This window comes from Hermetia illucens, chromosome 5 (genome assembly GCF_905115235.1).
Source record: "Hermetia illucens chromosome 5, iHerIll2.2.curated.20191125, whole genome shotgun sequence".
NCBI lineage: Eukaryota > Metazoa > Arthropoda > Insecta > Diptera > Stratiomyidae > Hermetia > Hermetia illucens.
This window is the reverse complement of record NC_051853.1, coordinates 40,422,977-40,436,663: the sequence shown is the minus strand read 5'-3', so window position 1 is coordinate 40,436,663 and position 13,687 is coordinate 40,422,977. Positions and strand designations below refer to the sequence as shown.

The 13,687-nt window shown below is 38.9% G+C and overlaps 1 protein-coding gene and 1 non-coding gene across 2 annotated transcripts in view; both read left to right on the top strand.

Moving 5' to 3' along the window:
- LOC119657889 (protein unc-80 homolog) overlaps window positions 1-13,687 on the top strand; it is an 83,455-nt gene that overhangs the window by 43,578 nt on the left and 26,190 nt on the right. The window contains exons 23-31 of the mRNA XM_038065031.1: window positions 1,028-1,172; window positions 1,239-1,487; window positions 1,563-1,670; window positions 1,772-1,912; window positions 1,981-2,083; window positions 2,150-2,345; window positions 7,472-7,644; window positions 11,575-11,812; window positions 11,950-12,077. Coding sequence (XP_037920959.1) covers window positions 1,028-1,172; window positions 1,239-1,487; window positions 1,563-1,670; window positions 1,772-1,912; window positions 1,981-2,083; window positions 2,150-2,345; window positions 7,472-7,644; window positions 11,575-11,812; window positions 11,950-12,077 — 1,481 coding nt within the window. The remainder of the gene's footprint in view (window positions 1-1,027; window positions 1,173-1,238; window positions 1,488-1,562; window positions 1,671-1,771; window positions 1,913-1,980; window positions 2,084-2,149; window positions 2,346-7,471; window positions 7,645-11,574; window positions 11,813-11,949; window positions 12,078-13,687) is intronic.
- On the top strand, window positions 7,282-7,353 carry Trnat-cgu. Its single transcript has one exon. It is a non-coding gene; the product is annotated as a tRNA-Thr (tRNA).

The following is a 13,687-nucleotide window of genomic DNA, read 5'->3' as shown; positions in this document are numbered from 1 at the left end:
ATCATCAGCTTCAAGAACGACGATAGTTGGCTTCCTGTAGCCCCAACACCAATTCGCGCCTTATCTTTAAGTTAAAGGAATCAATACTTTAATACAAATAGATTAGTTAAATTTTCCGAAATTCGCCGCGTGTCCTTCCACACATAATTAAAAGAGCCACAATACCGTGTGATTTTGCCGGCAAAGTTTAACACTAGTACTTAATTGAAAGAAAACTTAACGACTTGATATGATACAGTACACGCAGCTAGAATAATAACTACCTGGGATTTCTATTATAGCCCGATAGACTACCATATAAGACCTACCCAGCCTATAAAACCTACCCATGTATAAAACCTTCCGCCAGTTTCCTTCTTTCTTTTGTCCTTTGAGATGGCACTTGGGGATCGTTGCCTCAGGCTACCTTTAAACCCCCGTAAACATCTTGGTAAAATATGTATAGTTGGGAAAAATACCCAAGCTAGAGTGAAACTGGAATGCAAATGTTTCCGCAATTATAGAAATATAGGAGAAAAGAACAACGAAAACTGAAAAGGCTCGGAACATGAAGGATTACCCCAAAGTCACCCATGAATTAAAAAGTTTTGCTCCATTGGAGCAATGTTGAAAAGACGGGGTTGTTTTTAGTATGCGCCCAATCTAGCTCAAGTGCTTCCCGTAACGCTGAAATGGACCTACCTTTATCAAATATTCAAAAATGAAGTTCCTTTTTTGGCTGCAATATGATTTATTCATTGAATTCGGTGTTTCAGGAATCAGTTTTTCGCCTTCTTCGTATTTTCTGGAATGAAAAGACAAAACTGTTCTGAATTTCATTTCTTGAAATTTTGACTACAAATCACTCCAAAACGACAAATATGAAAAATACTCAGCATTTTTATATTTGAGAAGAAATATGCCAAATGCAGGAATGAAATACGTACAATGAGTCCTTTGTTTCAAATATTATTCAATATCATTTTGATAACAATTCAAACTTGCTGTCAAGATTCAAAATTCATAATATTAATTTCATATTCGCCAGTGGGCAGAAATTCTTGGCGCCAGACTTGAAGACATTGTCAACGCAGAAAAGAATACATTCGACCAGGTTAACTCTTCCCTAACAGACCCCGAAAAGCAACGAGAACTTCTCCAAACAGACGAAGAAGAGGACTTTTTGGATGATGGTAAGACGTCCTCGGATTTTTAACATGTTCATGCATTTTACAACTATTAATCTTCTAAACCAACAGCTTGCGTTAATCCTCATGGCAATGATTGCCCATACGCCCTTAAACTCATCGCCTGTGTCCTTCTTTACGAGATAACGTCATTTTTACGCGAAACATATCAAACACTTCCAAAAACCTCAAAACTGTCACATAAGGACAAGCCTGCTCCTTGGGACAAAGTTTACAGGGAAGCGAATCGAAGATGGTCTATGGCACTCAGTTCAATGGGTCATTCACAAACTTCGGCACAAAGTCTTCAATCAATTGCAGGTGAGTGATTTAAATCTTTCTAAAATTTATTCTTTTATTAAATTTATCCAAAACCCCAATATGTTGTGCCAACAGGAGCGCAAACCGAAAGGAAAATTTCGTTTGTTCTACACGAACCAGACAATGAATCGGAAAATAGTAGCAACACAACGGTGACTATGCAAGGAGAGGAAGTGAACGCAGGTAATTGGATGGTTTTGTTTCCTTGTAGAGTATTGCTCCATAAGTTAGTTATTTAATAGAACTCATTCATTTTTGCTGATTTCATTTAATATTTTATTTAGCTCAACGTAGACCAGTGGCTGCAGTTCGTCCCTTCCTCCTACGACGTGGTACAACTGGGGCTCCAACGGGTGGTTCCTTCAAAAGGCGTTCTCTTAAACTTCGTCGGGGGACGAAAGACGGCAAAGATATTGAGGCTGATTGTAAATGAATTTATCGATTCAAATTTTAAAAAGATCTATATCTTTTAAAATTCTAGTTAAACGGACAGACTCTATTCAGTCTCGGCGCAAAGTTTCATCTCTTTCTGATCGAAGTGATACATCAGAGCCAGGAATTGTAAGCGGTGGCGAGGAGTCACCGGGAATATTAAGGTAGCGATAAAAATTTTGAATAGTTTATTATTAATGTCGTCATTAATAAAGTCCGCAATTTTTCAGCGACGATCAACCACCTGAATCGCCGACAGATTCCAATGAATCAGATGAGACAGCAAAGAATATGCCATGGATGAAATCTGTTATCGAAGTGATGAATTCTTTCAACTTTTATTGTACACATCGAGGATTTTGCCACCCATATTGCTACCAAAGGCATATGAGGGCCTCATTTAGGCTTATAAAAGCAGTGAGAAAGGTAATTATTAATAATCTATAAAATATACAAATTAGGGATAAGTAAAAATGGTTTAGAATATGGTTTAGATCTTCTCTCTGAAATCCCGTGTTGGAAAATCGCAACAGTCAGCAACTCCCCCCTCCCCTTCGGTATCATCATGGTAAAATTTGACTTGCCACCCTCGGGGAGGAAGAGGATAACGGGGGTATGCTGGAGGAAGTAGAAAGTATCTTTTCTAACAGCATGCAAGAATTGTGGTAGTTTTCTCCTTTTGAAAGGTTCTGACGCCCCGGAAAAGGGTGGAAGGGCAAGAGGGCAATCCCCTTCTATAACCCCCTGCTCATCGCGACGACGAACGCCACCAATAAGCTCGTTAATGTGCGAAAAAAAACCCTTTTTCGGGGCACGATAACTTTTCAATGAGTAGGGACCTCGGCTTGCAAGAGTCGTGCTAGCAAATCAAACTTTACTATGATTACATCAAAATACTTCTCATTTGTAGTGCCATAACTTTTTAAGGCAGAGTAGGGAGTTAAAAAGGGCAAACTTAATGTGAGAGAGGACTCATTCTGAGAATAGTAGTTGACTATACTTTTATAATTAATTGGAAACCCCTCCTTAAATTCATACTCGGATAACAAAATGCAGAAACATAACATACTATTATCAAGAAACATCAAAGAATGCATAAAAAAGTTGACACAATGAAGTCAGCTTTCCATTTATAACAGTTCTCGTTGTCTGTTCGTCACTAAAAAGAAGCTAAAAAACCAAATTTAGTCGCAGCTTCTTTTTGCAATAGCAAATACTTTGAAATTACTTTCGATTAAAGTTCTACCTTTTTCCAGTCAGCTGCAGTGAATGTCTTGTATTGGTTTGCGTATTTTAAACGGATCTTTTTAAGGTTTTGTATAAAACAAAACCTTATTAAAATCGATTCAATGTCTGTCTGTCTGTCTGTCACACGCATTTTTCTCCAAAACGGCTAAACCGATCCGAACGAAATTTGGTGGACAGATGGGAGCTATGAGGTCCCACGCATACAGCGAGTGGTATACATTTAGGTGGAGTTTAAAGGGGGGCTCCCCATACATGCAAAGGGGGGATTCAAAAATTTTTTTTACCGAATATAGTTGTGTAGGATGTCCAATGAAAGGCATGTACTTTCCGAAACTGACATTAGTTTTGGCATAAATTGCAAAATGCGTGAGTAAGGAGGCGAAATGTACGCACTTGAAGTGAGACAGGTCTCATTTTCGAAAACTACCCAACCTTAAAATCCGAAAAAAATCAGGGTGGTGCGCCTAGATGAAATCTAGGCCTCAAAATATGTCCCATCCCGATATCTGCTCAAATAAACTTACTAATAGTATATTACTACTTTTTAGAAATTTACTGAAAAACCCCCCTTAAATTCATCCTAAGACCAGCATAGAGGACAATATTTCGTATATACGTGCTAAATTTCGTGGAAATCTGGCAATTGACGCCAAAGTTACAGCAGTTCAAACTTAGCTATTTCGCGCGAATTTACCGCTTCCAAAGCCATGCAAATCAGATGCTGACGTCATAATTACCCGGAATAATTGACATTCGCGTGAAATATTAAAGTTACATTTATAAAGAATCTATTTATCTGCAGCCCTTTTTAAGGTTTTGTGTAAAACACTTATGTGAAATCTAATCTTCGAGAGATGTCCCATCGGTATCCGCTCAAATAAATTTACTAATAGTATATTATCAACTTTTAGAAATTGACTTAAAAACTCCCCTTAAGTTCATCCTAGGTGTACTAAATTTTGCACCGAGATAGAGGACAGTCTCATGCATACACATGCCAAGTTCCATGGAAATCCAACTATTAGTGTCAAAGTTCTAGAAGTTAAAATTTATCAATTTCGTGCTAATTAACAGCATCCTAAGCCATACAAATAAGATGCTGACGTCATAATTAACGAGAATAATTGAAATTCGAGTGAAATATTAAAATTCCATTCAAGAAGAATCTAATTCTCCCTAGTCCTTTTTTATATTTGATGTTGGTTAAAGTGTTGGCATTTGCTAATAATATTAAACTCAGAATGTGAAGCTTATGAGGTTGACCATTATCAACACAGGGCTTTCCTTCAAATGATTTATTTAAATCGCTTTCTAGAAAATGGAGCTGTCGTGCACTCGTCGCTCCTCACATCTTTTTCTTTTTCTTCAGCCTTCAGTTCACAAGCGGCGTCGGCTCGTGGTGATCGGTTTCGTCATTTTATTTTATCAAATGCCTGATCAGGATGTAATCTCGAGACCTTTAAATCCCCATCCAGCGTATCAAGCCACCATTGTTTTGGCCGGCTATTTGGTTACTTACCATTGCTTTAGATGTTCTGACCAATACTGATTGTTGAATTCTCGTTAGCGTGAATTACGGGACCACACCATCGAAAACGCCTCTCTTGCAGTTTTTCCACGATCGGTGCAAACCCATATCGATCGCGAATATTCTCATTTCAGACGTAATCAAAACGTGTCACGCCATCAGTGCAATGCAAAATCTTCGTCCCCATTACCGCAAGACGCCGTTCATTGTCCTTTATAGTCGGCCAACACTCAGAACTATAGGGAGCGGCAGACGGACGACATTGCAGTAAATTTTAGATTTGGGACGTGCGCTGATACGTCGATCACAAAGAACACCAGTTGGGGAATGCCACTTCATCCAGGTTGCATTAACGCGTGAAACAATTTCATTACGCAGTTCTCCATTGGCTGATAGCATTGACTCGAGATATTTAAATCGCTGAGTTCTGGCAATGGCAGTAACCTGCCCTTCGAGATATTTAAGTCGCTCAGTTATGACAATGGCAGTAACCTGCCCAGAACTGAGCGATTTCAATATCTCGGGTCAATGCTATAAGCCAATGGAGAACCACGTTATGCTCCTCACATAGGGAAACACAAAACCTTTTATACTAGCAGCGTCAAGTTTCCGGTTTCCCGACTTGTTTATCGTCTGTTATGAATTTTGACTTTTTTGTGGGATCATATGATTTTAGATCAGTTCAACACATTCACGCTTCAATACTCGAATGAACAAAAAGACTCCACCAGTCTCCGAATTTGTTTGGACTTTCTTAAAAGCTGCTTTGCGATTCTCGAACAATTTTTCATCTACAATTCGGCATACTGTCTGCGCGATTTTGCGTTTGCTCTTACAATTCCATCTTAGACTTGGTTGGCCACCCTTCCCTCCATGGATATTTTTTGCATATGTAGAAACTGTACTCAGGCTTACCCTTCTAATGTACGAATTTCTCGGTAATTTTACCGTTTACCACGAATTAGGGCAAGAACAGCTTCTTTTTTGGCTGCTGGAATATCAGCTTTTCTGTCCATACTGTCAATTACACGATTTTACTACCACTTGAAGAAAACACACATCCTCAAGCCGCTTACCTTTAAAACTGTTGAAATCTACTGATTTAATAATTGATCTTAATGATGTCAAACGTTTGCACAGTAAATATCGTCCGTTTTACCAATGCGTAATAATGCTACAAACCGCGACTTGCGACGATACTCTATTACTTTTCTATTCGGTAGCACATTCCAACGTAAAGCAAAACATAACGGTACTTTTTCTAGTATAAGCAGGGAGTACAGAAGTGGAAAAATAATATGCTGATGCGTATTAAAAAAAAATACATATCACATACATGCATTAAATTTCATAGTTGCATTGAAATCAGCGGTGTTCATTCGCTGGCACTGCACTGTACATCAAATCCTTCACAAACTCCAATGCGCCATTGTTTGATATTCCCCTAGAAATGGGTGTATTTTAGTCTCCAGTTCTGTAAAACAGTTGAATACTGCTTTGTTGACATTTTCAAGTATTCGATTTAACTTTTTTTTTGCTGTTTTATACTTATAGTACGTACGTTGTTCGTACTCATCCACTTCATTCAGTCGCGACTAAGATTTTCAACGTCATAGGGCTTTCGGTTTTAGGTGTGGACCACAGTTAGATACTAGACAGCTACCTCACTCCCCCTTGCCCCTCAAGGGGGGAAATCAGTGCGAGTACACACGATTTCAAATTGTTTTGCCCTTGAGCATGAGCGAGATGTACCGAAAACCCGATCAGCTGTGTTTGACATACCGCCCGGACTTGCCAATGTATTGGTGAGATCGGCAAATATTTGCTTATGTATAAGTGAATACCTGAAACAACTTTTTGCTATATGAGTGAGCACAGCAGTTGTACCAGAATAGCAAAAGCTCACCGATCTCTCTCTTACCAATACGATTTGACGAAGATTATGCCTTTTCCTTGTTTAGCGTCTCTGATGTGTATAGATAAGCTTCTACAAGCACATTTGCAAATGGGGTCATTTTTGTAAGGGTACTGCCTATAGTAGATCTACTGTGGTGTGGACTTTGAAAAACAATTGTGCTCCAAGTAAATGAAAGATTCAATCAGGGAAATCCCCAAATTATTCGACTTGTTGATTGAAACTCAACTTTTTGTTCGAGTTATGGAAGTTGGAGCTATGAAAGATAAATTGTTTATAATCCACCCTCTAAACGCTATCGGCACCAATTTTATCTGAATTATAGAAAATTCAAACCGCAGACCTTCGAGTGGAAGTTGAATTTGAAAAAGTTATAGTAAATCAAAGTTGTCTTTTTCATGTGAATTTACTGTACCCTGAGACAATATGACTATCACGTTAAAGTGAACAATTTGGCATATCAAATTCATATACACCACCGCCTACGAATGAAATTATCCTGTACCGAAATATTCTTATAAATGGATAAATCCTAAGTGAACGCACATTCACGTTTATCCTGATCGAAGCAAATGCGAAACCATTTTACTGTTATATGAAGTTTTCCAATTCAATTCTTGCTGTTACTACTTCTGTATATAAATGTTCTTTCTGGCAATCGAAATTCGTCGGCCTCTTTAGCTCAGTGGTAGAGCACTGGTCTCGTAAACCAGGGGTCGTGAGTTCAATCCTCACAGGAGGCAGTGAAATTCACTTTTTTTTAAGTTTTAAGTTATTTATAAATATTATACATATTACGAACTCTTTCATATTGTGAACTAAAACAAATTCATATGCGAATCATGAAATATCATTTAACAGATTTATGGTGAAGAATTTGGATTCATACTAAACGCTGAGGAAATATCTCACGAAACTCGCTTCACGAAAACCAGGGAACAACGACCTCGCTCGACTAGAAAAGTATCTGAGCAGAGCTCCGCGCAGACATCACCCTCAAAGCGAAAAGATAGCTTATCGGCTAGGAAAGAAAGGTAAGTTAAGTTGTTCACCTGATTTATGTATTTAACATTTTCCGACGCTTAGATTTCATTGAGAAAAAAGGTGCTTTGTTCACAGTTTATGAAATTGGAAGCCGTCTAACAACTTAATAAGTATCTTCTATCTTCTGAAAATACTAGGCAAATCATTAGTTTTTGTTCAACAGATTGTACCCGGTCAAAAAATTACAATAATCCTCACTAGAAAATTACGTGGAAATTGCATAGGGACCAAGAAAAACTATCTCTTTCACTGCTATAGTATTTCGATTGAGAGAGTTTGACCTGACTCCATTATAATTATAATTTTAAACACGTCAAATAAAAGATTCATAATTTGAGACAGTATTAATTTAATTGCTCAGTTTATATATATTCCTCTTTAGCCTTTGTCTCATTTCGTAGAGGTCCCTCCGTTTGAATGGAGTTTACCACTTTTGCTGAGCGCATATTAAACCTCGGTGGATTCGAGTACTCTAAGTTGTTATACAGTGTGACAAGCCATTGCGTTCTGTGTCGGTTTCTGTTTCGTTTTCCATCGACTTAGATGTTCAGTCCAATTTTAGTCAGTGAATTACCACAAACGCAGTAGCCGTGACATTGAATGCACTTCCTTCTCTTTTGGTCGGCTACCATCGGCTCTGCCTACCAAGATTCGCCTCGGAATTCTTCCCTTGTGTATTCGTTCGATATGGCCAGCCCATTGCAATTTCCGGATTTTGACAAGTGTCGATGGGTCTTGAAAAAACTCATACGATTCATGATTATATCTATCAGGCATGTTCTTCTTCCCTTACGGCTCCGAAAATCTTTCGGAGGACTTTTCTCTAGAAGATATTGATCTGCTTTTTCGACATATGTGTTAAGGTGCACGTCTCGCATCCGTAAAACAGCACGGGACAGATTAATTTCTTGTAGATACATATTTTATTGCATCCGTGTACTTTTTTCGATCTCGATGGGGAAGACCGCATAAAATGCTTTATTAGCTGTAGTAATGCGCCTTTGGCTTCGTGTTTTTCGTTTTCGTCCTTCGAGACTATTGTTCCTAGGTAGATGAATTGGTCCACCTGTTCGAAATTATGCAGTCGTCTTTCGAGTTTGGGTCATGTATTTTGTTTTAAATTCGTTGATCCTGAGCCCAACTTCACTCGTTGCTGACTCAAACTGCTCGAACATTTCCTTCGCACGAATCATTGATCGGACAAGAATATTCACGAGTTTGCGGATTTCATCAGTAAAATGCCTCTGGTATTAACTGAAGCCATCTTCCTGACGACGTATTCAAGTACCAAGTTAAAGACAGTGACGGCGAGACCATCCCCAGTTCATTTTTAATTTTTACTTGGCCCTCATTGTTAACTATTGTGGCTTTCACTAGAGGTACTAGCTTCGGTGAGACTTTTAGCTCAATCATTATTCTATATAGAGCATTATAATTTACACTATTGTACGCCTGACAGAAGTCAACGAACAGTTGGGGCACGTCGATGCTGGGAATACCAGCACTTTTTAAGCACCTGCTTAACTGCGAATATAGGGTCCTTTGTCGATTGTCTGGATCTGAAGCCACCTTGGTATCCCCCGATGATGTTGTCTGTATACTCTTTCAGTAGTCGTTCGATTATATTCGTCAGCACCTTGTAGCACCGGCACGGCAATGAGATCCCCTTTCAGTTTTGGTAACGCAGACGATCACCCTTTCTGTACATTGGATAAATTACACTTTTCTTCCAGTCGTCAAGTGTTTGTTTGGTTGTCCAGATTCTGCTGATTAGTTTGTATGTTCGACTCCTTTAAGAGCTCGGCTAGGACGTCATTGATTCCGGGAGCTTTATGTGATTTTAATTTAAACTAAGTTGCCTCTTATTCGTACAAAGTCGAGGGTGTGGGCATGTGTCCGCTCTTTGGGTCATCCGGAATGACAAAAGGGTGGAAATATGTCATCGTTGAGTTCAAGAGTCGCGGCGCTGATGATATTGCCATTCATATCTCTACAGAGCGTGTTTCGCGGTTTAAAACCTATCATAATTTCCAAGCAGGTCTCACTGAGCCATTCGTTACGGTTCCTCTCTCCTGCATGCCCAAGGGTGTTTTTAACTGCACTTTAAATACCATCCCTAATTGTTCACCACATTTGGTCAGTAGTTCCCTTAGGACTAACATGAGGTAGTACGTCGAAATATGCCTTGATTGTGGGCATGTAACCCACTTTGACCGTGTCGTCTTTCATCTTTTTCACTTTGATTTTAGGAGCTCTTGCGGCTGGGGTTGTTTTTGGCAATTGGCAGTGATATTTTCCTCTAACCAGAAAATAGTCCGAATCACGGTTAGCACCTAGTATCGTCCTTACGTCCAGCTCCATTTTCCACGAGGACGTGGTCGATTTGATTGAATATCTGCCTGCCTGGTGATGTCCATTCCATTTTATGTATATTCTTATGGGAGAAGCAAATGGAGCCTATCACAAAATTTTTGCTGCTGGCGAATTCGATGAGTCTTAACCATTATTGTTTGTTACATTATGGAGGCTCTGCCGTCCTCTTATGCCTCTATGGAGCAGTTCGGATTATGTAAATTCGTTCATTAATCGATGAAATCAGCTATCAGCCGTCTAAATGTGTTGTTTATGACAAAAGTGACATTGAATTCCCTGCTTCTTCGTTCTTTCCCGTTGGTAAACATTGTGTAAGGTGCGCAATCATTTACAAATGTTGTTACGGAATACTTCCTGTAGAATTTGAAATAATTAAAACTTGCATCTGCTTTTCGCTAGTATTATTTATTAACCTTGCGAATACCGATATTTGAGGAACCACTTGTCCCTTTCGTCAGTGCTGTAAGTCCTGAAGAAGATCCCGGAGTGCACCCGTTCGAAAAAGGATAGTTCATTTTGTGTTGCCGAAGGTACTGCCGTTTGATCCGTCTAATCCGAGGTTGTATCCTGGGTTCCTGGACACGTTGATATTTTCTGAGAAAGCGTTGTCAGGGCTTAGCTCAACTCGCTACCAAGAGGGCCGGTCTGGATAGTTTTTTCCGTTTTAAGGCACGGAACGCTTGCCTTCATCTTCCCCCGTCTGCTACTTTGATAGCAAAACACCCAGTGGTTACCGCGCGGAGGTGGAGGTAGGATTCGATAGCAGAGCTGTTAATGTTAAAATACAGGAGACGTTTAACAGGATTTGTGCTAGCCGTGTATTAGATCCCAGTGTCGCCTGTGATCCTTTCCATCAATTGATCACTGATACATCTATCAACAATTAAATTCATTTTTCCTGGAATGCCAAAGCATGCGTTTGTAGGATAATAGCTAAACTTGCTGTCTTTCTGAGCATACATAATATGTGAAACGAATTTCAAATGAAAACGTCCGGAGGATGCCAACCGTACATAAGATACATAAGCCGAGGAAATGAATGATTCTAGTTTAGTATGGTACAGTCACAGAAACCCAATTTGAGCCAACCTTGGTGTCTTATCTGAAAGGGTTGATACCATCATTTGTTGGTTAACTCAGTTCATTTCTCCCGAATGTTTGCGGTTCAGGGATGGTTGAATGTTTCTCTCTTTGTCAAGTCCCCTGTCCAACCTGCCGCAACCTCTTTCCATTCCATATTCGGTATTTTTTTAAATTTATTGCAGACTTCAATTAATTATTTGAGGTGATAGATGATATTTGAGATAGCATGCGATAAAAGTCTAATCTAATGCCTGTTCCCATGGCCAGGGAAGCGCAATGGCGGACACGGGTTCATGTGGCTTAGATTCATAAAGTTACCTTTATTTACCAAAATGAGCAGTGATGCTAGCTGTTGTCTGCTACGTATTATATCCAAGAACATATAAAATTTAGCGAGTTAGTTGTTTTGCATACATTTGCAGTAGCACACAATTAAGCAACTTTTGTTTATACTTTTCCCATAGATTATTACATGATGACCCAGACAGTGAATTTGCTGAAAAAATAGCAAAAAATATAAAACAAGAATCCGAAACCAAGAAGAAAGATCTCCCTCCCATATTGAAATATGTTAAAAATCACGTTCGAGAGATATTTCATTTCCCAATGGCGACTTTGGTGAAGGGTGCGGTAATTCTAAATGAAGATCTATTCACTGAAGCTCTACCAGCTGCCTGGGAATTACTATTGGAAACGAATCAGGTAATTTGGAATGCCTTCCGTATTACAATAAATAAATAATAATTAATAATTTTAATTTAGGCCTTTTTTATCGTATTATGATTATTTTCATGTAATTTAAAGCAGTCAACGCAACAACTCCCAATTTCTAATTACAGGAGACTGCTGCTGTTTCAGCATCATTATTTATCTTGGGTTCTGTAAAAGCACCAAATTTTGCGTCGGATATAATGATGCGAGCCTTGAAGCATAAAGATCCCAATATAAAAATTGGGGCTATTCTAAGGTAATTACATATTTTAATTCAAAGAGTTGGGTTTTTGTAGTTCTGGATACTCACTTAATGAGTTTTTCAAGATAAGTAATCTCTTATATATAACATGAATGATTCCACAGAATATAATAAAAGAAGTTGTGTTGTATATTGCTACCAATTTAACTTAAGGTAGCCTTATGAGTCATCAATTATGTATTGTCTTTCAACAGATAATGAAATGGGATGTATTTTGAGGCCTTGATTTTACATAGCTACCCCACAATTTTTCAAGAATTCCCGGTTGTCTAGTTTCTGAAAATAAGCCCACACTTCAACACATTTCGCTTCGTAGTAAATATGATAATATCAGTGATTCATAAAGTACTATTTGAAACCTTTCCTTTGATAAATCACATGGCTATCTTCAGCAGAACAAAAATGCACGCTTTCTATTCGTTTGTAATTGTAAAGGGAGTCTCCAATCCCCCCCCCCCCAAACTCCATACAAAGTCATACTTTTAGATCTGCCGAAAGGGGGACGAAAGGGGATGGAAAGGGATTTCCCGGGGCCCGGCATAGAAATTTCAATGATAAAAGGATCGATCAAATCAATGAAGCTGCTTCTTCTAGTGTTAATCTACAGTCTTTCTTCATACTAGTACAAATTCTTGCAGGAACCAGTTCTAGCAACTTGAGTCTGGATATCATTAGTTTATCAACAACCTCTGTTTCGACCCAAACTAAATTGTCATTGTGGGTTTTATTTGAATTTGAATTTCTTGTAATAGGTTGCCCGTCTTATTTTCACTAATGGCGGAATTCATTCCTATGGTACAATCTAATCACCATCATCAACGGCGCAACAGCCGGTATCCAGTCTAGGCCTACCTTAACAAGGAACTCGAGACATCCCGGTTTTGCGCCGAGGTCCACCAATTCGATATCCCAAAAAGTTACCTGGCGTCCTGGCCTACGCCATCGTTCCATCTTAGGCAGGGTCTCCCTCGTCTTCTTTTCCTACCATAGATATTGCCCTTATAGACTTTTCGGGTGGGATCATCCTCATCCATACGGATTAAGTGATCCGCCAAACGCAACCTATTGAGTCAGATTTTAACCGCAATCTGACGGTCACGTTATCACTCATAGATTTCATCGTTATGTGCTCCGGAATATATCTGCAATCTAATAAAACTGTCAAAACTCGTTTTAGAAATAGGCATTTTAATTTCAACCGATAAGAAACTTCAGGAGACCGGCAACTGGTAGTTGCTCATTAACACCTCAAAACGCGAAATTTAATTTCGCATGTGAAATGTCAAGAAGGACGGTGAAATACTGTTTGGTGCCCTTTAATTCCATAAAACCCTGCTGAAAGCTTTTTTTTGCTGTCCCAAAAGAAAATATTCGTAAAAAGTAGACAGCCATCACCCGACTAAATTCAATTTCTTTGGAGTCAAGTTTAAATTTTGAGGATCATTTCAGTATGAGCGTTAGAATTTTGTGTCAGTATTACTCATTTGTCATGATTCAGTTGATTCCGCAGAATATTCACCCGGCCTAAGGTTCGAATACCGCTCAATGCAAGTTAATTTTTTTGCAATCTGTGCATATTCCAGGAACTTGCATTTTATCGCGGC